The 24,292-nt window shown below is 43.5% G+C and overlaps 1 protein-coding gene across 1 annotated transcript in view; it reads left to right on the plus strand.

Annotated features, from left to right (window-relative positions):
• Window positions 1-24,292, plus strand: part of LOC106586923 (receptor-type tyrosine-protein phosphatase-like N) — a 135,081-nt gene that overhangs the window by 59,331 nt on the left and 51,458 nt on the right. The window contains exons 6-9 of the mRNA XM_082969209.1: window positions 10,248-10,596; window positions 13,737-13,868; window positions 14,897-14,922; window positions 17,346-17,644. Coding sequence (XP_082825335.1) covers window positions 10,248-10,596; window positions 13,737-13,868; window positions 14,897-14,922; window positions 17,346-17,644 — 806 coding nt within the window. The remainder of the gene's footprint in view (window positions 1-10,247; window positions 10,597-13,736; window positions 13,869-14,896; window positions 14,923-17,345; window positions 17,645-24,292) is intronic.

Consider the following 24,292-nt stretch of genomic DNA (forward strand, 5'->3'; position numbering starts at 1 on the left):
TTGTCTAGCAGCACCATATCACCAGGTAACATTCTGAGTATGTTGTCTAGCAGCACCATATCACCAGGTAACATTCTGAGTATGTTGTCTATCACTGCAGCACCATATCACCAGGTAACATTCTGAGTATGTTGTCTAGCAGCACCATATCACCAGGTAACATTCTGAGTATGTTGTCTAGCAGCACCATATCACCAGGTAACATTCTGAGTATGTTGTCTAGCAGCACCATATCACCAGGTAACATTCTGAGTATGTTGTCTATCACTAGCAGCACCATATCACCAGGTAACATTCTGAGTATGTTGTCTAGCAGCACCATATCACCAGGTAACATTCTGAGTATGTTGTCTATCACTAGCAGCACCATATCACCAGGTAACATTCTGAGTATGTTGTCTATCACTAGCAGCACCATATCACCAGGTAACATTCTGAGTATGTTGTCTAGCAGCACCATATCACCAGGTAACATTCTGAGTATGTTGTCTAGCAGCACCATATCACCAGGTAACATTCTGAGTATGTTGTCTATCACTAGCAGCACCATATCACCAGGTAACATTCTGAGGATGTTGTCTATCACTAGCAGCACCATATCACCAGGTAACATTCTGAGTATGTTGTCTAGCAGCACCATATCACCAGGTAACATTCTGAGTATGTTGTCTATCACTAGCAGCACCATATCACCAGGTAACATTCTGAGTATGTTGTCTAGCAGCACCATATCACCAGGTAACATTCTGAGGATGTTGTCTATCACTAGCAGCACCATATCACCAGGTAACATTCTGAGTATGTTGTCTATCACTAGCAGCACCATATCACCAGGTAACATTCTGAGTATGTTGTCTAGCAGCACCATATCACCAGGTAACATTCTGAGTATGTTGTCTAGCAGCACCATATCACCAGGTAACATTCTGAGTATGTTGTCTATCACTTGCAGCACCATATCACCAGGTAACATTCTGAGTATGTTGTCTAGCAGCACCATATCACCAGGTAACATTCTGAGTATGTTGTCTAGCAGCACCATATCACCAGGTAACATTCTGAGTATGTTGTCTAGCAGCACCATATCACCAGGTAACATTCTGAGTATGTTGTCTATCACTAGCAGCACCATATCACCAGGTAACATTCTGAGTATGTTGTCTAAGCAGCACCATATCACCAGGTAACATTCTGAGTATGTTGTCTATCACTAGCAGCACCATATCACCAGGTAACATTCTGAGTATGTTGTCTATCACTAGCAGCACCATATCACCAGGTAACATTCTGAGTATGTTGTCTAACAGCACCATATCACCAGGTAACATTCTGAGTATGTTGTCTAGCAGCACCATATCACCAGGTAACATTCTGAGGATGTTGTCTATCACTAGCAGCACCATATCACCAGGTAACATTCTGAGGATGTTGTCTATCACTAGCAGCACCATATCACCAGGTAACATTCTGAGTATGTTGTCTATCACTTTGCAGCACCATATCACCAGGTAACATTCTGAGTATGTTGTCTATCACTAGCAGCACCATATCACCAGGTAACATTCTGAGTATGTTGTCTAGCAGCACCATATCACCAGGTAACAATCTGAGTATGTTGTCTAGCAGCACCATATCACCAGGTAACATTCTGAGTATGTTGTCTAGCAGCACCATATCACCAGGTAACATTCTGAGTATGTTGTCTAGCAGCACCATATCACCAGGTAACATTCTGAGTATGTTGTCTATCACTAGCAGCACCATATCACCAGGTAACATTCTGAGTATGTTGTCTATCACTAGCAGCACCATATCACCAGGTAACATTCTGAGTATGTTGTCTAACAGCACCATATCACCAGGTAACATTCTGAGTATGTTGTCTATCACTAGCAGCACCATATCACCAGGTAACATTCTGAGTATGTTGTCTATCACAAGCAGCACCATATCACCAGGTAACATTCTGAGTATGTTGTCTAACAGCACCATATCACCAGGTAACATTCTGAGTATGTTGTCTAGCAGCACCATATCACCAGGTAACATTCTGAGTATGTTGTCTATTACTAGCAGCACCATATCACCAGGTAACATTCTGAGTATGTTGTCTAGCAGCACCATATCACCAGGTAACATTCTGAGTATGTTGTCTAGCAGCACCATATCACCAGGTAACATTCTGAGGATGTTGTCTATCACTAGCAGCACCATATCACCAGGTAACATTCTGAGTATGTTGTCTAGCAGCACCATATCACCAGGTAACATTCTGAGTATGTTGTCTAGCGGCACCATATCACCAGGTAACATTCTGAGTAAGTTGTCTATCAGCACCATATCACCAGGTAACATTCTGAGTATGTTGTCTAGCAGCACCATATCACCAGGTAACATTCTGAGTATGTTGTCTAGCAGCACCATATCACCAGGTAACATTCTGAGTATGTTGTCTATCACTAGCAGCACCATATCACCAGGTAACATTCTGAGTATGTTGTCTATCACTAGCAGCACCACATCACCAGGTAACATTCTGAGTGTGTTGTCTAGCAGCACCATATCACCAGGTAACATTCTGAGTGTGTTGTCTAGCAGCACCATATCACCAGGTAACATTCTGAGTATGTTGTCTATCACTAGCAGCACCATATCACCAGGTAACATTCTGAGTATGTTGTCTAGCAGCACCATATCACCAGGAAACATTCTGAGTATGTTGTCTAGCAGCACCATATCACCAGGTAACATTCTGGGTGTGTTGTCTAGCAGCACCATATCACCAGGTAACATTCTGAGGATGTTGTCTAGCAGCACCATATCACCAGGTAACATTCTGAGTATGTTGTCTAGCAGCACCATATCACCAGGTAACATTCTGAGGATGTTGTCTAGCAGCACCATATCACCAGGTAACATTCTGAGTATGTTGTCTAGCAGCACCATATCACCAGGTAACATTCTGAGTATGTTGTCTAACAGCACCATATCACCAGGTAACATTCTGAGTATGTTGTCTATCACTAGCAGCACCATATCACCAGGTAACATTCTGAGTATGTTGTCTAGCAGCACCATATCACCAGGTAACATTCTGAGTATGTTGTCTAGCAGCACCATATCACCAGGTAACATTCTGAGTATGTTGTCTAGCAGCACCATATCACCAGGTAACATTCTGAGTATGTTGTCTAGCAGCACCATATCACCAGGTAACATTCTGAGTATGTTGTCTAGCAGCACCATATCACCAGGTAACATTCTGAGTATGTTGTCTATACTAGCAGCACCATATCACCAGGTAACATTCTGAGTATGTTGTCTAGCAGCACCATATCACCAGGTAACATTCTGAGTGTGTTGTCTAGCAGCACCATATCACCAGGTAACATTCTGAGTATGTTGTCTAGCAGCACCATATCACCAGGTAACATTCTGAGGATGTTGTCTATCACTAGCAGCACCATATCACCAGGTAACATTCTGAGTATGTTGTCTATCACTAGCAGCACCATATCACCAGGTAACATTCTGAGTATGTTGTCTATCACCAGCAGCACCATATCACCAGGTAACCTCCTGAGTATGTTGTCTATCACCAGCAGCACCATATCACCAGGTAACATTCTGAGTATGTTGTCTATCACTAGCAGCACCATATCACCAGGTAACAATCTGAGTATGTTGTCTAGCAGCACCATATCACCAGGTAACATTCTGAGTATGTTGTCTAGCATTACCATATCACCAGGTAAGAATCTGAGTATGTTGTCTATCGCTAGCAGCACCATATCACCAGGCAACATTCTGAGTATGTTGTCTAGCAGCACCATATCACCAGGTAACATCACTATCAGCACCATATCACCAGGTAACATCCTGAAGATGTTGTCTAGCAGCACCATATCACCAGGTAACAATCTGAGTATGTTGTCTAGCAGCACCATATCACCAGGTAACATCACTATCAGCACCATATCACCAGGTAACATCCTGAAGATGTTGTCTAGGAGCACCATATCACCAGGTAACAATCTGAAGATGTTGTCTAGCAGCACCATATCACCAGGTAACAATCTGAGTATGCTGTCTATCACTAGCAGCACCATATCACCAGGTAACAATCTGAAGATGTTGTCTAGCAGCACCATATCACCAGGTAACAATCTGAGTATGTTGTCTATCACTAGCAGCACCATATCACCAGGTAACATTCTGAGGATGTTGTCTAGCAGCACCATATCACCAGGTAACATTCTGAGTATGTTGTCTAGCAGCACCATATCACCAGGTAACATTCTGAGTGTGTTGTCTAGCAGCACCATATCACCAGGTAACATTCTGAGTATGTTGTCTAGCAGCACCATATCACCAGGTAACATTCTGAGGATGTTGTCTATCACTAGCAGCACCATATCACCAGGTAACATTCTGAGTATGTTGTCTATCACTAGCAGCACCATATCACCAGGTAATATTCTGAGTATGTTGTCTAGCAGCACCATATCACCAGGTAACATTCTGAGTATGTTGTCTAGCAGCACCATATCACCAGGTAACATTCTGAGTATGTTGTCTAACAGCACCATATCACCAGGTAACATTCTGAGTATGTTGTCTAGCAGCACCATATCACCAGGTAACATTCTGAGTATGTTGTCTAGCAGCACCATATCACCAGGTAACATTCTGAGTATGTTGTCTAGCAGCACCATATCACCAGGTAACATTCTGAGTATGTTGTCTAGCAGCACCATATCACCAGGTAACATTCTGAGTATGTTGTCTATCACTAGCAGCACCATATCACCAGGTAACATTCTGAGTATGTTGTCTATCACTAGCAGCACCACACCACCAGGTAACATTCTGAGTGTGTTGTCTAGCAGCACCATATCACCAGGTAACATTCTGAGTATGTTGTCTATCACTAGCAGCACCATATCACCAGGTAACATTCTGAGTATGTTGTCTAGCAGCACCATATCACCAGGAAACATTCTGAGTATGTTGTCTAGCAGCACCATATCACCAGGTAACATTCTGGGTGTGTTGTCTAGCAGCACCATATCACCAGGTAACATTCTGAGGATGTTGTCTAGCAGCACCATATCACCAGGTAACATTCTGAGTATGTTGTCTAGCAGCACCATATCACCAGGTAACATTCTGAGGATGTTGTCTAGCAGCACCATATCACCAGGTAACATTCTGAGTATGTTGTCTAGCAGCACCATATCACCAGGTAACATTCTGAGTATGTTGTCTAGCAGCACCATATCACCAGGTAACATTCTGAGTATGTTGTCTTTCACTAGCAGCACCATATCACCAGGTAACATTCTGAGTATGTTGTCTAGCAGCACCATATCACCAGGTAACATTCTGAGTATGTTGTCTAGCGGCACCATATCACCAGGTAACATTCTGAGTATGTTGTCTAGCAGCACCATATCACCAGGTAACATTCTGAGTATGTTGTCTAGCAGCACCATATCACCAGGTAACATTCTGAGTGTGTTGTCTAGCAGCACCATATCACCAGGTAACATTCTGAGTATGTTGTCTATTACTAGCAGCACCATATCACCAGGTAACATTCTGAGTATGTTGTCTAGCAGCACCATATCACCAGGTAACATTCTGAGTGTGTTGTCTAGCAGCACCATATCACCAGGTAACATTCTGAGTATGTTGTCTAGCAGCACCATATCACCAGGTAACATTCTGAGGATGTTGTCTATCACTAGCAGCACCATATCACCAGGTAACATTCTGAGTATGTTGTCTATCACTAGCAGCACCATATCACCAGGTAACATTCTGAGTATGTTGTCTAAGCAGCACCATATCACCAGGTAACATTCTGAGTATGTTGTCTATCACTAGCAGCACCATATCACCAGGTAACATTCTGAGTATGTTGTCTATCACTAGCAGCACCATATCACCAGGTAACATTCTGAGTATGTTGTCTAGCAGCACCATATCACCAGGTAACATTCTGAGTATGTTGTCTAGCAGCACCATATCACCAGGTAACATTCTGAGTATGTTGTCTATCACTAGCAGCACCATATCACCAGGTAACATTCTGAGTATGTTGTCTAGCAGCACCATATCACCAGGTAACATTCTGAGTATGTTGTCTAGCAGCACCATATCACCAGGTAACATTCTGAGTATGTTGTCTAGCAGCACCATATCACCAGGTAACATTCTGAGTATGTTGTCTAGCAGCACCATATCACCAGGTAACATTCTGAGTATGTTGTCTAGCAGCACCATATCACCAGGTAACATTCTGAGTATGTTGTCTAGCAGCACCATATCACCAGGTAACATTCTGAGGATGTTGTCTATCACTAGCAGCACCATATCACCAGGTAACATTCTGAGTATGTTGTCTATCACTAGCAGCACCATATCACCAGGTAACATTCTGAGTATGTTGTCTATCACCAGCAGCACCATATCACCAGGTAACATCCTGAGTATGTTGTCTATCACCAGCAGCACCATATCACCAGGTAACATTCTGAGTATGTTGTCTATCACTAGCAGCACCATATCACCAGGTAACAATCTGAGTATGTTGTCTAGCAGCACCATATCACCAGGTAACATTCTGAGTATGTTGTCTAGCAGCACCATATCACCAGGTAACAATCTGAGTATGTTGTCTATCGCTAGCAGCACCATATCACCAGGCAACATTCTGAGTATGTTGTCTAGCAGCACCATATCACCAGGTAACATTCTGAGTATGTTGTCTATCACTAGCAGCACCATATCACCAGGTAACATTCTGAGTATGTTGTCTAGCAGCACCATATCACCAGGTAACAATCTGAGTATGTTGTCTAGCAGCACCATATCACCAGGTAACATCACTATCAGCACCATATCACCAGGTAACATCCTGAAGATGTTGTCTAGGAGCACCATATCACCAGGTAACAATCTGAAGATGTTGTCTAGCAGCACCATATCACCAGGTAACAATCTGAGTATGCTGTCTATCACTAGCAGCACCATATCACCAGGTAACAATCTGAAGATGTTGTCTAGCAGCACCATATCACCAGGTAACATTCTGAGTATGTTGTCTAGCAGCACCATATCACCAGGTAACATCTGAGATGTTGTCTATCAGCACCATATCACCAGGTAACATTCTGAGGATGTTGTCTAGCAGCACCATATCACCAGGTAACATTCTGAGTATGTTGTCTAGCAGCACCATATCACCAGGTAACATTCTGAGTGTGTTGTCTAGCAGCACCATATCACCAGGTAACATTCTGAGTATGTTGTCTAGCAGCACCATATCACCAGGTAACATTCTGAGGATGTTGTCTATCACTAGCAGCACCATATCACCAGGTAACATTCTGAGTATGTTGTCTATCACTAGCAGCACCATATCACCAGGTAACATTCTGAGTATGTTGTCTAGCAGCACCATATCACCAGGTAACATTCTGAGTATGTTGTCTAAGCAGCACCATATCACCAGGTAACATTCTGAGTATGTTGTCTAGCAGCACCATATCACCAGGTAACATTCTGAGTATGTTGTCTAGCAGCACCATATCACCAGGTAACATTCTGAGTATGTTGTCTAGCAGCACCATATCACCAGGTAACATTCTGAGTATGTTGTCTAGCAGCACCATATCACCAGGTAACATTCTGAGTATGTTGTCTAGCAGCACCATATCACCAGGTAACATTCTGATGATGTTGTCTATCACTAGCAGCACCATATCACCAGGTAACAATCTGAGTATGTTGTCTATCACTAGCAGCACCATATCACCAGGTAACATTCTGAGTATGTTGTCTAACAGCACCATATCACCAGGTAACATTCTGAGTATGTTGTCTATCACTAGCAGCACCATATCACCAGGTAACATTCTGAGTGTGTTGTCTAGCAGCACCATATCACCAGGTAACATTCTGAGTATGTTGTCTAGCAGCACCATATCACCAGGTAACATTCTGAGTATGTTGTCTAGCAGCACCATATCACCAGGTAACATTCTGAGTATGTTGTCTAGCAGCACCATATCACCAGGTAACATTCTGAGTATGTTGTCTAGCAGCACCATATCACCAGGTAACATTCTGAGTATGTTGTCTATCACTAGCAGCACCATATCACCAGGTAACATTCTGAGTATGTTGTCTATCAGCACCATATCACCAGGTAACATTCTGAGTATGTTGTCTATCACTAGCAGCACCATATCACCAGGTAACATTCTGAGTATGTTGTCTATCACTAGCAGCACCATATCACCAGGTAACATTCTGAGTATGTTGTCTAGCAGCACCATATCACCAGGTAACATTCTGAGTATGTTGTCTAGCAGCACCATATCACCAGGTAACATTCTGAGTATGTTGTCTAGCAGCACCATATCACCAGGTAACATTCTGAGTATGTTGTCTAGCAGCACCATATCACCAGGTAACATTCTGAGTATGTTGTCTAGCAGCACCATATCACCAGGTAACATTCTGAGTATGTTGTCTAGCAGCACCATATCACCAGGTAACATTCTGAGTATGTTGTCTAGCAGCACCATATCACCAGGTAACAATCTGAGTATGTTGTCTAGCAGCACCATATCACCAGGTAACATTCTGAGTATGTTGTCTATCACTAGCAGCACCATATCACCAGGTAACATTCTGAGTATGTTGTCTAGCAGCACCATATCACCAGGTAACATTCTGAGTATGTTGTCTAGCAGCACCATATCACCAGGTAACATTCTGAGTATGTTGTCTAGCAGCACCATATCACCAGGTAACATTCTGAGTATGTTGTCTAGCAGCACCATATCACCAGGTAACATTCTGAGTATGTTGTCTAGCAGCACCATATCACCAGGTAACATTCTGAGTATGTTGTCTAGCAGCACCATATCACCAGGTAACATTCTGAGTATGTTGTCTACACTAGCAGCACCATATCACCAGGTAACATTCTGAGTATGTTGTCTATCACTAGCAGCACCATATCACCAGGTAACATTCTGAGTATGTTGTCTATCACTAGCAGCACCATATCACCAGGTAACATTCTGAGTATGTTGTCTAGCAGCACCATATCACCAGGTAACATTCTGAGTATGTTGTCTAGCAGCACCATATCACCAGGTAACATTCTGAGTATGTTGTCTAGCAGCACCATATCACCAGGTAACATTCTGAGAATGTTGTCTAGCAGCACCATATCACCAGGTAACAATCTGAGTATGTTGTCTAGCAGCACCATATCACCAGGTAACATTCTGAGTATGTTGTCTAGCAGCACCATATCACCAGGTAACATTCTGAGGATGTTGTCTATCACTAGCAGCACCATATCACCAGGTAACAATCTGAGTATGTTGTCTATCACTAGCAGCACCATATCACCAGGTAACATTCTGAGTATGTTGTCTAACAGCACCATATCACCAGGTAACATTCTGAGGTTGTTGTCTATCACTAGCAGCACCATATCACCAGGTAACATTCTGAGTGTGTTGTCTAGCAGCACCATATCACCAGGTAACATTCTGAGCATGTTGTCTAGCAGCACCATATCACCAGGTAACATTCTGAGTATGTTGTCTAGCAGCACCATATCACCAGGTAACATTCTGAGGATGTTGTCTAGCAGCACCATATCACCAGGTAACAATCTGAGTATGTTGTCTATCACTTTGCAGCACCATATCACCAGGTAACATTCTGAGTATGTTGTCTAGCAGCACCATATCACCAGGTAACATTCTGAGTATGTTGTCTAGCAGCACCATATCACCAGGTAACATTCTGAGGATGTTGTCTAGCAGCACCATATCACCAGGTAACATTCTGAGTATGTTGTCTAGCAGCACCATATCACCAGGTAACATTCTGAGTATGTTGTCTAGCAGCACCATATCACCAGGTAACATTCTGAGGATGTTGTCTATCACTAGCAGCACCATATCACCAGGTAACAATCTGAGTATGTTGTAAATGTCCTTGGTGAATAAAGTTGATTCTGATTCCCTCCATCAGGGAACAGTAGTTATAGTCATAACTGTACATTTGCAATGACTTACCTCGCTACAAGTAAAGGTTTAATGTATGAAATCACTCACTCACACACACACACACAAACACGCACGGCTGGACATACGCACAGAAACACACATACACTTGTCCTCATCCGTAAATCATCTCTCTGTGTATTACAGCACAGATACCAGGAAGATACGGAGCGCTCCCTCCACCAGGGAGGAAAGGTCTACGCAGGGCTCCGTCCTTCCTCCAGATACCAACAGGCCAAACAGAGAGAGAGAGACCGTCAGCTGCTGCAGGACGTCATCTCCCTCTATCTGTCCTCATCCCCTGCACTGCCCTCATTCCGCCACCGGGGGGTATCAGCCCTGCCGGCCCCAACCTACTACGAGCAACCGGAGCTTTCTCTGGACTACGTGGAAGACTACAGTCTGACGGAGCTGGCTATGGCTAGAGACAGACAACATCAGCAACAGCAGCAGCAGCTTCCACAGCAGGACTACAGCTCTCTGGCTGGGCTGGATGGTGAGTTAGTGGAACTGCTAATGTAACTCCACCACTGGGCTGGATGGTGAGTTAGTGGAACTGCTGTCTTAATGTAACTCCACCACTGGGCTGGATGGTGAGTTAGTGGAACTGCTGTCTTAATGTAACTCCACCACTGGGCTGGATGGTGAGTTAGTGGAACTGCTGTCTTAATGTAACTCCACCACTGGGCTGGATGGTGAGTTAGTGGAACTGCTGTCTTAATGTAACTCCACCACTGGGCTGGATGGTGAGTTAGTGGAACTGCTGTCTTAATGTAACTCCACCACTGGGCTGGATGGTGAGTTAGTGGAACTGCTGTCTTAATGTAACTCCACCACTGGGCTGGATGGTGAGTTAGTGGAACTGCTGTCTTAATGTAACTCCACCACTGGGCTGGATGGTGAGTTAGTGGAACTGCTGTCTTGATGTAGAGTTATTATTTTAGAATGCAAAGATGCAAGAAAATGGATCTCCACCCTTCTTACTAATGGCAAATAATTACATGTTGTTATTATATTTATTTTGTTATGAATAAGCGTGTCGTCATAGCCTCCATTAGGCTTTTTGTCTGCTTGTAATGCAATACTTCAACATTTTACGTTTACATTTTAGTTAGTGCAGTCATTTTAGCGAGGTGGGAAACCACATATCAGTCATAGTAAGTACATTTTTCCTCAGTAAAGTAGTTATCAGTAGGTCAGAGCTCCCCATCGTTAAGCACACCTGGACTTCATAAATCATGTGGGGAATAAGTCAAGTGTTAATTCCCGAAAGGAGGGGGGGGGTATTTAAGATACTCTTTGAAGAGGTAGGGTTCCAGATGTTGGATGCGAGCTTCGACCGGAAGCCAGTGGAGTGTGTGGAGGAGCGAGGTGACATGGGTGAACTTGGGAATGTTGAACACCAGTTGGGCTGCAGCGTTCTGGATCAGTTGCAGGGGTTTGATGGCCCAGCCAACAGACAGTTGCAGTAGTCCAGACGGGAGATGAAAAGTGCCTGGATTAGGACCTGCTCCGCTTCCTGTGTGAGGCAGGGTTGTACTCTACGGATGTTGTAGAGCATGAACCTACAGGAGTGAGTCACTACTTTGATATTTGCAGAGAACGACAGGGTGTTGTCCAGGGTTACGTCACGGTTATTTGCAGTGATAGGAAAGACCATGAGAGGATATGACAGAGCTGAGTGACTTGGTCTATAGAGAGAAGAGGAGAGGGCCATCCTCATAGCAGTGATAGGCGAGACTATGTGAGGATATGACAGAACTGAGTGATTTGGTGTAGAGAGAGAAGAGGAGAGGTCCATCCTCATAGCAGTAATAGGAGAGACCATGAGAGGATATGACAGAGCTGAGTGACTTGGTGTATAGAGAGAAGAGGAGAGGTCCATCCTCATAGCAGTGATAGGCGAGACTATGTGAGGATATGACAGAGCTGAGTGACTTGGTCTATAGAGAGAAGAGGAGAGGGCCTAGAACCGAGCCCTGTCGGACACCAGTAGTGAGAGTACGTGGTGCAGAACCAGATCCCCGCCTCTCCCACCTCAACCGCTAGAAAACTTTGCATACATGTGGTATAAAGTTTGCGGGGAGCTCAGCACGTTCTCACATCAAAGTTCAGTTTTTTTTTTATAAATGCCAACTTTTAAATGAAAACTAGCGTACGTATGTTTTGGGGTATATTTTGTATGTATTCAAATGTTATAAATCTGTTCCCTGGTGGACTCATGTCTCTGTAGACTCCATCTAGCAGAGGAAACCAGCTAAAGTGTATACATCTATTTTAGCTCATACTGATCAGTGTTGGGGAAGCTGCTCTGAAAATTTACCAAGCTACCAATTACTGAACACTGGAAGAAGTTAAGCTACACTTAAGAAAAATATAGTTTACTGAACTAAAGTTACTTTGAAAAAAGTAGTTCCACTATATCCTACAAACTACTTTGTGAAAAATTATCATATCTAAATCTGAAATATCCCAAGACTACAAATTGTAAGAACAGATCCCTCTGGAGTCAGATCTTAACAGAATGTGTAATTTAGCCTATTAAACACAAAAACTAAGTTTCAAGTGAGAATTAGGCCAGTTTGATGCCAAAAAAAGAAAGATAATGGTTTCCTACTTTACCCATATTTTATTTTCTTTTTGCTAAATAAGTAGTGTGTAGTTCCAGTCGTTAGCTACACCGCTACATGGTAAAACAGTAGTGTGTAGTTCCAGTAGTTAGCTACACCGCTACATGGTAAAACAGTAGTGTGTAGTTCCAATAGTTAGCTACACCGCTACATGGTTAAACAGTAGTGTGTAGTTCCAGTAGTTAGCTACACCGCTACATGGTAAAACAGTAGTGTGTAGTTCCAATAGTTAGCTACACCGCTACATGGTTAAACAGTAGTGTGTAGTTCCAGTAGTTAGCTACACCGCTACATGGTAAAACAGTAGTGTGTAGTTCCAGAGTTAGCTACACCGCTACATGGTAAAACAGTAGTGTGTAGTTCCAGTAGTTAGCTACACCGCTACATGGTAAAACAGTAGTGTGTAGTTCCAATAGTTAGCTACACCGCTACATGGTTAAACAGTAGTGTGTAGTTCCAGTAGTTAGCTACACCGCTACATGGTAAAACAGTAGTGTGTAGTTCCAGTAGTTAGCTACACCGCTACATGGTAAAACAGTAGTGTGTAGTTCCAATAGTTAGCTACACCGCTACATGGTTAAACAGTAGTGTGTAGTTCCAGTAGTTAGCTACACCGCTACATGGTAAAACAGTAGTGTGTAGTTCCAATAGTTAGCTACACCGCTACATGGTTAAACAGTAGTGTGTAGTTCCAGTAGTTAGCTACACCGCTACATGGTAAAACAGTAGTGTGTAGTTCCAGTAGTTAGCTACACCGCTACATGGTAAAACAGTAGTGTGTAGTTCCAGTAGCTAGCTACACCGCTACATGGTACAACAGTTGCCTGTAGTTCCAGTAGCTAGCTACACCGCTACATGGTAAAACGTAATTAACTACTGAAAACACTGCCAAGATTTGAATTTAGTTCAACTACCACCAAGCTACAACAAAATGTAACTAAATTACTAGTTGAACTACATGTAGTTCACTACTCCCCAACACTGACATAGTCTCCTGTCTGTGTAGAGACTATCCTACAGCATATGGTGGAGACCCTGGAGATGTACGGTATAGACCCTAGAGAGCTGACCTCCCAGCAGCTCTACAGACTGGCTGTGGTGCTGCAGCTGATGCAGGCTGAGGACAAGGACAACATAGGTACTACTTACAACACATTGTAGTCATCAAATAAATTATACAGATATGCTTCTTTTTTTTTTGCCTCCCAGTCTGTCCTTTTTTATTGAATTTCCAGCAACCTGGTCTCAGAGCATTTTGTATTATTCTGTGCGTAAGTCACTCCATTTAGTATGTATGATATGTTACGTTTAGTTTGGTATGTATTCATTTGTGGATGTCCATCACAAATTTCGTATGATATGTTACTAATTACAATTCATATTATATGTAATGAATTTGGTAAATGTTTGCTATGTTACGAATTCTAGCTAAGTGGCTAACGTTAACTAACGTTAGCTAGGCTAGGGGTTAAGGTTACAATTAAGTTTAGGAATTAGGTTAAAGGGTTAAGGTTAGGGTTAGGGGAAGGGTTATCTTAAAGGGTTAAGGTTAGGGGAAGGGTTAGCTAACATGCTAAGTAGTTGCAAAGTAGTTTAAAGTTGCTAATTAGCTCAAATGTCAAAGTTGTAAGTGATGAGATTCATATTCGCAACCTTTGGGTTGTTAAACATTCACGTTACCCATCCACCCCGACCAACCACCACTCTCTATTTGATTTTGCCTCAAGTAACCATCTGTCTTATGTAATCATACAAAAACGTAACATATCATACCAAATGGAGTGCCTTCCGATTTACATACAGAATAATACAAAATGCTCTGATACCAGGTTGGTATACAAAATTACCTGTGCCCACATACTACAGCACACTGTTACCCTTTTCACCTTGTTGGACCATCCTAATCTCACTAGCTGCCAGGGATGGTATATCAGCGCAGTCCTTTTCGACACAGTTCGTGTAAACTATGGTGGGATGCCTCACAAGGCTAGCTCAGTACATCTTGGTTTGGCACGATATGTGTGAAAAGGGTATATCTGTCTGCAGAACAGAAAGGCCCTTAGTCATTTAATACCAATGAATAATGAATACATTACATGAGTCATTTCCTGTACTCCATCTGCCTTGCTAAAAAACTTCTTTGTATTGCTCTCTCTTGTTTTTCAGATCCACTTACCGATGATCCAAAGAAGGTATGTTCAGATCAGACAGGAGTATATACGGTACATTTAAAAAATAAAATATTTCACCTTCATTTAACCAGGTAGGCAAGTTGAGAACAAGTCCTTTATTTAACCAGGTAGGCCAGTTGAGAACAAGTCCTTTATTTAAACCAGGTAGGCCAGTTGAGAACAAGTCCTTTATTTAAACCAGGTAGGCCAGTTGAGAACAAGTCCTTTATTTAAAACCTCTATGGGCTAGGTGGGACGCTTGCGTCCCACCTACGTAACAGCCACTGCCAGCCTGTGGCGCGATTTTCAAAACCTTAAAAATCCTATTACTTCAATTTCTCAAACATATGACTATTTTACAGCCATTTAAAGACAAGACTCTCGTTAATCTAACCACACTGTCCGATTTCAAAAAGGCTTTACAACGAAAGCAAAACATTAGATTATGTCAGCAGAGTACCAAGCCAGAAATAATCAGACACCCATTTTTCAAGCCAGCATATAATGTCACCAAAACCCAGAAGACAGCTAAATGCAGCACTCACCTTTGATGATCTTCATCAGATGACAACCCTAGGACATTATGTTATACAATACATGCATGTTTTGTTCAATCAAGTTCATATTTATATCAAAAACCAGCTTTTTACATTAGCATGTGACGTTCAGAACTAGCATACCCCCGCAAACTTCCGGGGAATTCGCTAACATTTTACTAAATTACTCACGATAAACGTTCACAAAAAGCATAACAATTATTTTAAGAATTATAGATACAGACCTCCTCTATGCACTCGATATGTCCGATTTTAAAATAGCTTTTTGGTGAAAGCACATTTTGCAATATTCTAAGTACATAGCCCAGGCATCACGGGCTCGCTATTTAGACACCCGGCAAGTTTAGCACTCACCATAATCATATTTACTATTATAAAAGTTTGATTACCTTTTGTTGTCTTCGTCAGAATGCACACCCAGGACTGCTACTTCAATAACAAATGTTGGTTTGGTCCAAAATAATCCATCGTTATATCCGAATAGCGGCGTTTTGTTTGTGCGTTCCAGACACTATCCGAAATAGTAAAGAAGTGTCGCGCGCATGGCGCAATTCGTGACAATAAAATTCTAAATATTCCATTACCGTACTTCGAAGCATGTCAACCGCTGTTTAAAATCAATTTTTACGACATTTTTCTCGTGGAAAAGCGATAATATTCCGACAGGGAATCTCCTTTTCGGCAAACAGAGGAAAAAATCCCAAAGGCGGGGGCGGTCGGGGTCACGCGCATAAGCCCAGTGTCCCTTGATCGGCCACTTGAGAAAGGCGATAATGTGTTTCAGCCTGGGGCTGGAATGACGACATTCTGTTTTTTCCCGGGCTCTGAGCGCCTATGGACGACGTGGGAAGTGTCACGTTAGAGCAGAGATCCTTAGTAAATGATAGAGATGGAAAAGAAGTTCAAGAAATGGTCAGACAGGCCACTTCCTGTAAAGGAATCTCTCAGGTTTTGACCTGCTATTTGAGTTCTGTTATACTCACAGACACCATTCAAACAGTTTTAGAAAATGTAGGGTGTTTTCTATCCATATGTAATAAGTATATGCATATTCTAGTTACTGGGTAGGAGTGGTAACCAGATTAAATCGGGTATGTTTTTTATCCAGCCGTGTCAATACTGCCCCCTAGCCCTAACAGGTTAACCAGGTAGGCCAGTTGAGAACAAGTCCTTTATTTAAACCAGGTAGGCAAGTTGAGAACAAGGTCTCATTTACAACTGCGACCTGGTCAAGATAAAGCAAAGCAGTTCGACAACATACAACAACACAAAGTTACACATGGAGTAAAACAAACATACAGTCAATAATACAGTAGAAAAATAAGTCTATATACAATGTGAGCAAATGAGGTGAGATAAGGGAGGTAAAGGCAAAAAAAGGCGATGGTGGCAAAGTAAATACAATATAGCAAGTAAAACACTGGAATGGTAGATTTGTAGTAGAAGAAAGTGCAAAGTAGAAATAGAAATAATGGGGTGCAAAGGAGCAAAATAAATAAATACAGTAGGGGAAGAGGTAGTTGTTTGGGCTAAATTTATAGATGGGCTATGTACAGGTGCTGTGATCTGGGAGCTGCTCTGACAGCTGGTGCTTCAAGCTAGTGAGGGAGATAAGTGTTTCCAGTACATAAAGTACATCAAATGTCATGTGACAAAAATATGTTGTTTACTGTAACATAATGACCATATAACCATTATCTTCATGTGTGTCCTCCTCTTCCCACTCCTCCTTCTCCATTTCCTCATCTTCCTCCTCCCCCATTTCCTCCTCCGCCACCTCTGCCTCGTCCTTCTCCTCCTCTACTGCCTCTTCCTTCTCCTCCTCCTCTTCCTCATCTTCCTCCTCTTCGTCTTCCATCCACCTCCTCCTCCTCCTCCTTTACACAGACGCAGCAGGTTCTTAAAAGCAGTGACACAGTGCCCAAAAAGGGAGAGAAAGCTCCCGTCCTTGTCCCCCCTCCCTCCTCTGCCCCAGGGCCCAAGGTGGCCCCTACCCTGGCCCCAACTGCCACTAGTCCCCCCCTCACAGCACCTCTAGGGGGCAGCGTGACAGCCAAGGACTCTTCTGTCTCTGTGGAGGATGTGAAAGGAAAGGTGAAAAGCTCCAATGTCCCAGCAGGGCTACCAGCTGCTGAGGGAGGAAAAGCATCCAGGGAGGAGTATGGATACATCGTCACTGACCAGAGGTCAGTTCTGCTAACTTACTGTGTGAATATCTAGTTTTACCTCTCGTAGTACCTAATACAGGCTGGACTGGGTCATCCTGTTACAAATGGCATATGACTTACATTAAATGTATCTATGTCTGAGTCCCTTGTATCATTAGCTCGTCAATGCCGGATGGTAAGGTTTTATGCTATGATGTTTGAGTCTAGACTCTGTCGTGTCTTTGGCTATGCCGGATTAAGTGATATGACATGCTAACTTATAAAATGATTTCTCTGTAATTAATATTACCTGATTAAGCTAATCATGTAAATGTAATTAACTAGAAAGTCGGGGCACCACGGAAGAATGTTTATAGAGCCGTTATCTTCCGAATAAACTCTTAAAATACTTTGTAATATTTTACATCGATAGCAGTCAATATTAACCCTTGTCTTATTTTCAGTCTCATAATGAAAGTTGTAAATTCTTGGCTATCTTCACGAACCCTGGCTAACAAGTTGAATCAGCAATACAAAATTGGGTTTAATTATTTATTTACTAAATACCTAACTAATCACACAGAATTACAAATACACAGAATACAATGATGTCATACAGAATTCACCCCTGGTGAACGGAACCTGTATGAAAGCTGGTTACACAAAGGAAAGGGGGTTGGGCTTGAATGAAAGAGCGGGAAGATTTAGGAACACAGAAACAGCAGCTATGCTATCGTAAATACATTATCTTATGCATTCTAAATTACCGCCCATTTGGAAAAGGAAAATGCAATAAATATTTACTCTGAGCTGCGCTTCGGTAGATTGGTCGTAGATGCTGGCCGGGTTGGCCAACAGATCTCCCTGTAGACTCTTAAGAATGTCTCTGGTGGTAAATTGGATACGTGGTGGTATCTTCGTCCGTCTGTTAGACTGGATCCGTCGTCCGTCCTTTCCTAGCCCACGTAAGCAGCGGCCGCTGCTAACTCAACGGCTAGGAAGTATCACTTCTGTAGTGAATAAGCTCAAAGTTCATACCATTCGCCACCAAAGCTCACGCCGAGGTTGGCTTAGTTCTGTTCTTGACATGTGTGTCCTTCTAACGTAGAGGCTGCAGACCTTACGTACTGGAACAACGTGGTTATCTTTTCGTCAAAGGCTTATATAGTGGAGAGGGGGGAAGGATGTGTTTCATCGTTTATAACTCCTGTCTCTTCACAGGGTTGGGTTACTGATCAAGCAGGGCACTTTCCTTATGAAAACCCAATTCTCTCATTTGGAAGCTAAAATTACGTTTAATCTCCTAACAAACAATTTCAATATCAAACATTTCAATTGCATAACAATTCCATGTTACTCTGATAACTAGAGAGTGTATACTTTCCCAGGTACAGTTTATGTCGTCCTGTCATCAGTCATAATGTCTCAGATGACAAGCGAACTGACATACATACTCATTACGTTATCAAGCATATTTCCAACTGGTTTTATTACCAAAATATGGTTCCTTTCCCCATTTGTTTGATGTTCCCAGACTCTCTATATTTAACAGGACAGCAGTCCTTCAGTAGGGTCAGTAAGAGAGGGGAAGGGAGAAAGGTATTTATGGGGGGGGGGGGGTCATAAACCTTACCCACAGGCCAACGTCATGACAGTCCCCCCATGTTGGGTTCAATCTTGCGATTATTAACCTGCATGTTATAAACCAACATAAAAATGAACGTGGGTTGTCCTGGTTGTGGATCATCGTTGTGGTCCCCATCTGGCGGTCGACCCGGGTAGGGTGTCTGCAAATGAAGAAGTCCGCTCCAAGGCTGGGCAGTAGATGTCCAGTTGGTGGTTGCTATTGCAGTCCCCCCTCTGGTGGTCGACCCGGGTAGGGTCTCTGCAAAAGAAGATGTCCTTTCCATGGCTCGGCAGCGGATGTCCGGATTGGGATCGCCGTTCCGGACCCGTCGTCTGGTCGTCCAGACTGGAATATCTGGGCAGTAACTTAGGCAGATGTTAACAACGCACACACACTCATGAAATATATCATTACATTTCCTCCCAAATGAGCGGCGTTGTGGCACTAACTGATGGTTGTATGGGGGAGTTGTTTATGGCTCTATCACTTTCTATGTGCCGAAGAAAATGAAACAAAATGAATGAAAGCATAAACAAAACAAAATATAGTTATGCCATCTAATTGGACTGTATTCTATCTACGTCCATGGTCTTGGCAAAATGACCCTATCATGGCATTGTCTAATGACATATTTAGGGCTTTCATAATTTGCGGGGTGGCGCTTAGGGTACTATCCTAAGTTGACAACTATATGATAAGTCTACAGCTGTAAGGTACTAGTTTTGGGCAGTCTACAGGATGACCTATGGACTTCTGGTTAGAAAACTAGTGAGTGCTGTAGAGTCAAAGGCCTAGAAGTAAATGTTCAACTTTACTAAGGCTGGTATTTTGCTTGGACCCTTAAGTGATCCTAGCATAAATCCTAATTGGATGTTCCGTTGTGCCTGTGCGTTTATGCTTACACAATCGCGCATGTCAAGGGAAGAAAACCAAGTATCCTGGCAGATTACAACTTGTTCAGAATGAGTCTGACGTAGTCAGGTAATTTTCAGGTCAATGCCTGGAGGTCAGTCAGAATTGGTGTCAAGGGAGTCTGTAGTAGTTTTCTACAAGTCACTGTGTCTTACACTATTGTAGTGGCAGTAGGTATGAAGTCAATTTCATAGCTATGTTATCCACGGAGGAGCTAACCTCACGACGGAAGTACTCTAAGTATTAGACCAGTCGTACGTGGCGTGTTCATGGTTCATGACTTCTAATAATTTTCTCCTGAACGGAGGGTTCTATTTATTAGTGCCATGTGTTAACCATTGGAAGAGTGCAATGGAGATTCCCTTCCCCGTGTTGCACTCTGAGTGACTCCTATGTCGCTATTATCAATAGCAATTTAACTTGTGAGGTTACTAATCTTCTTACTGAGTGTTGCTGGACTGACTGTGGTATTGGTACTGGTATTCAAGGGGTCCAGTTGTCCTACCGATTTATTCTGAAATATTATCTACCGGAACACATGATTGGAGCATATTACTAGTTGTATTGTAGTTGAACCTACACATGGCAAGGAATGATTATTGTTGCCATTTGTTTTGGAGGTGGACAAGTCCATTGGACTTCCTTTACGACCAGTGTGGTACACCTCAGTACTATCTTAGATGTGTTCTAAGATAATCCCCGTCTAGGGGCCTGTCTGCTCCTCACTGTTCTCATAGGGGAGTTTACAACTAGATTTGATTTATGCTCTGGCGGCCTCGTACGGTGTTGTCCGTAGTCTCGACCCCCCCACCGGCCTCGATGAGGCTCATCATGGGTCTGGGCTACTATTCCCCCCCTTTGTGTCTCGGGACCCCCCCACCAGCGGGTGGTGTTGGTGTCCGAGGCGCAAACGAAAAGGTCGGACCCTATGTACGAGTTGTCAGTGGCCGCGTTATTATGAGAGTGGCTGTAACCTTTCAACCAAATCTCCTGGTGTTTGTGCTTCAACACCCTCAGTGGCTGTTGAGGTCTGTCAGTCACCACCGCGTCCGCGTGTGGCAACCTCTTCAGTACCTGCAAACTGAGACGAGGATATCGGTCTGTGATATCGCAAAGTGTTTCACCAGTGGGAGTCATCGGGTCAGTTGCTGGACTGACGCCATTAGTGTCATTGTAAGGGGTGACAGTCCCCAACAAAGCGGAAGGTGTATCATCGGAAGCAGAGTGTACTCTGCGCATCAATGTTTTTCTTGCTGAGACGGCCGCAGTGCTTGCGGAAGTGTCCAAAGGGCAAGAGAAGTTCATCTCAACTACCGTATTGCACGACTGCAAGGAGGAGGGAAGTTGCTCATTCACAGAGACAGCTGGCTCGAAATCATGAAAAGAATGGTCAATCAGATTGGCTGATGGAATGTGTCGAGATATCGTAATATCTCCTTGGATCGGATTCTGCACCAAGAGGTTTCTAAACGTCTTTTCCCAAAGGGGTGCTTTCGACAGATACCCCTCGTGAAGGACTGCGTTGCAGCTAGCGTTAGGGGAAGACAGTGTGGTCAGTGGAGAAGGCACTGTGGCCTGTGACCATACCTGGTTGGTTTTCCAATCCATCAATGGGAGTAACCGATCCATCAAGTCTGCTCCAAGTAGCAGGGGTACAGTTTCGAGGCTGGTAACATACACAGGGTGAACGAGCGATACGTCCTTGAAGTGTAGTTTCAGCATGACTCTCAACGTGAGAGGCGAGGTAGTCTGAGTGACCCCTCGAAGTGTAGTGTCGCATCGTTCCACTTTTAACCAACGTTTAGTTGGCTTCAAAGCCCTTTTGAGATCATCAAACAATGTTTGAGAGATGAGTGATATTGTCGCACCCGAATCATTTAGCGCATGACAAGTTAAGCAGTCCTCCAGGACTGTTTCCAGGTATGACCGTTTAGATTCGTGGTTAGTGGACATATTCCCCACAAAGTGGAGTGGTCGTTCGCAACGACGTGATGTGCCATTTCTGTTCAAGGTGGAAGCAGACTGACTTTTCCGATTTTGAGTGGGCTTGGCTTTAACGAAGCGTTTGACGTTTTCTTCGCAACTTTTGTATCAGAGTCTACAGACAAAGCCCGGGGGCTTGTTTCTTGATCAAGCGGGCCCTGGATAGGGTCTTGAATGAGAGCGGGAGAAATTTGAACTTTAACTTCCTTGTTATGGGTGTTAATTTCTGCGGACCTGGTGTCCGGTAATTCCCCGTCTAGTCCTTGTGACTTATCTTTTACCCTTTTCTCAAATTGTTCTCGCTTTAGTTCTTCACGTAGTGGAACTTCTGGAGAACATTGGTCTACGTTTTGATCGTCCTTCAACCCTTTGTTACCCTTGTGTTCTGACACTTTGTGTGGGTTGGGTGCAGGAACGTAGCGAACTGGTCGATTGTAGCGGTAGTCGTTTTGAAGGCGACGTACTTTACAGTTATTTCGACCGCGGCGGTTATTGGAATCATGGTTTCGTGGTAGAAACTGTTGTTGTGCGTCAGCTCTCGACACTCCAATACCCGATAATGCACCCTCTAACTGGAGTGAGTGCTCCTGGTCAAACTTCAAAACCGAGTGGTCAGGGCTCTTAGCGTTGCGAGCTTTTGATGCCTCAAAAGCTGTGCTTGCAAGCTCTCTGAGTTGTAAGATAGGCAAGCCAACGTGGGCTGCAGGGCCCAAGTAGGTAATGAAGGTGGGATACATGTTTGACAGAAACATTTGTTTGAATGGTAACAGCTCTTCCATTCCTGTTTCCGTGAGTAGGCCAAAGTAAGCTGAACAAAGCCTATGATAGAAAGCTTGTGGGTGTTCGTTCCGAGCTTGTTTGACCGTGTTAGCCAGTGAGCTATCATGTTTGCGAGTCGCAGAACCACTGAATTCTAATTTCAAAGCTGTGGCAAGTTTAGCGTAGTCATTTAGCACGTGTTGCTGTTGTAGGCGAATGAACCTCGTCACGTGTCTATTCGACGTTCGCTTCAACAGGTAAACCCTGTCAGAACCCGTAGCATTCGGGTAGCCACCCAACGCGTCCTCTATGTCAGCTAGGAACGTCTCAGTATCGTTTGGCTGACCTGGAACGGGGTCAAAGGTGGGGAAATTCTTGACGAGTTTGTCAAGGTATTCCGCGCCAAGCGGGCGGAGAGGGTTGGCTTCATCCTGTGGAGAAATTGGGGCCGACAGGCCAAGAGGAGAAGCCAAGCTTTGGCTTTGTTGGCCAAGAGGCTCCATATTACTCAGTGCCGAATGGCCAAGAGGAGAAGACTGAGGGACACATGATGGAGGCAATGTCTGAAACCTATCGTCTTCACTCCTTTGAGTACCGGACTCCGGTTGCTTGGATGGGTAGTCATGCTGTAGAGCGTGACCATTCTGGACTTCCTCCAGATGGTACCTAAGGGTGGAATTCTGCTGCATTGCAGAGTCCACTTGAGCGCTTAGAGTACCAATTTTGGACACGTGAGTGTCACACCTGCTCCTTTCGGTCTCAAACTTATCTGTCATGGTTTGCAGATCGAGGTCTCGAGTACGGAGCGAGAGATTCAGTGATGAGATTTCCTTTGCTTGCTTAGAAATCAATATTTCCATCCTCATCACCTGAGTTCTCTCATCATTCATTTGGTCAGCGACTTCAATAAGTTCTGCTGATTTGTCATCCAACTTTGTCATTGTGTTCATCAACTGATCGTCTTTGGTCTGCAGAATTTGGAGTAGAACATTGTTACCTTGAGTAACGTTCAACAAAACTGCCTGCATGTTATCAAATTGCGCGTTCCTGTTTGTAGATAACTCGACAGATTTATCTAGTTTGGCGTGGACTACATCGCATTTAGTTTTGGCTAAATCGAGTTGTTCCTGCAGATGACGATTTGGTTGGAGAGTTTGTGCTCGTTCATCGTCATAAGTATTTGCAATTACTTTTAATTGTTCCGATTTCAAACGCAGTTCCTCGACTAGCAGAATGTTTTCATTTCCTGCTTTTGTCAATAGTTGCTCAGTTCTCTCCACCTGTGCCCTCATGTTAGCCATGTCTTGCACGTGCTTCAGCTGTGCACTGTGGTATTGGACCGATGCCAACCTTTGATGGCGATACATAAGTGCTAAAGTGGAGAGAACAGTCACAAAGCCTGTGTT

The sequence above is a fragment of the Salmo salar genome, chromosome 25, assembly GCF_965601325.2.
Source record: "Salmo salar chromosome 25, fSalSal1, whole genome shotgun sequence".
NCBI lineage: Eukaryota > Metazoa > Chordata > Actinopteri > Salmoniformes > Salmonidae > Salmo > Salmo salar.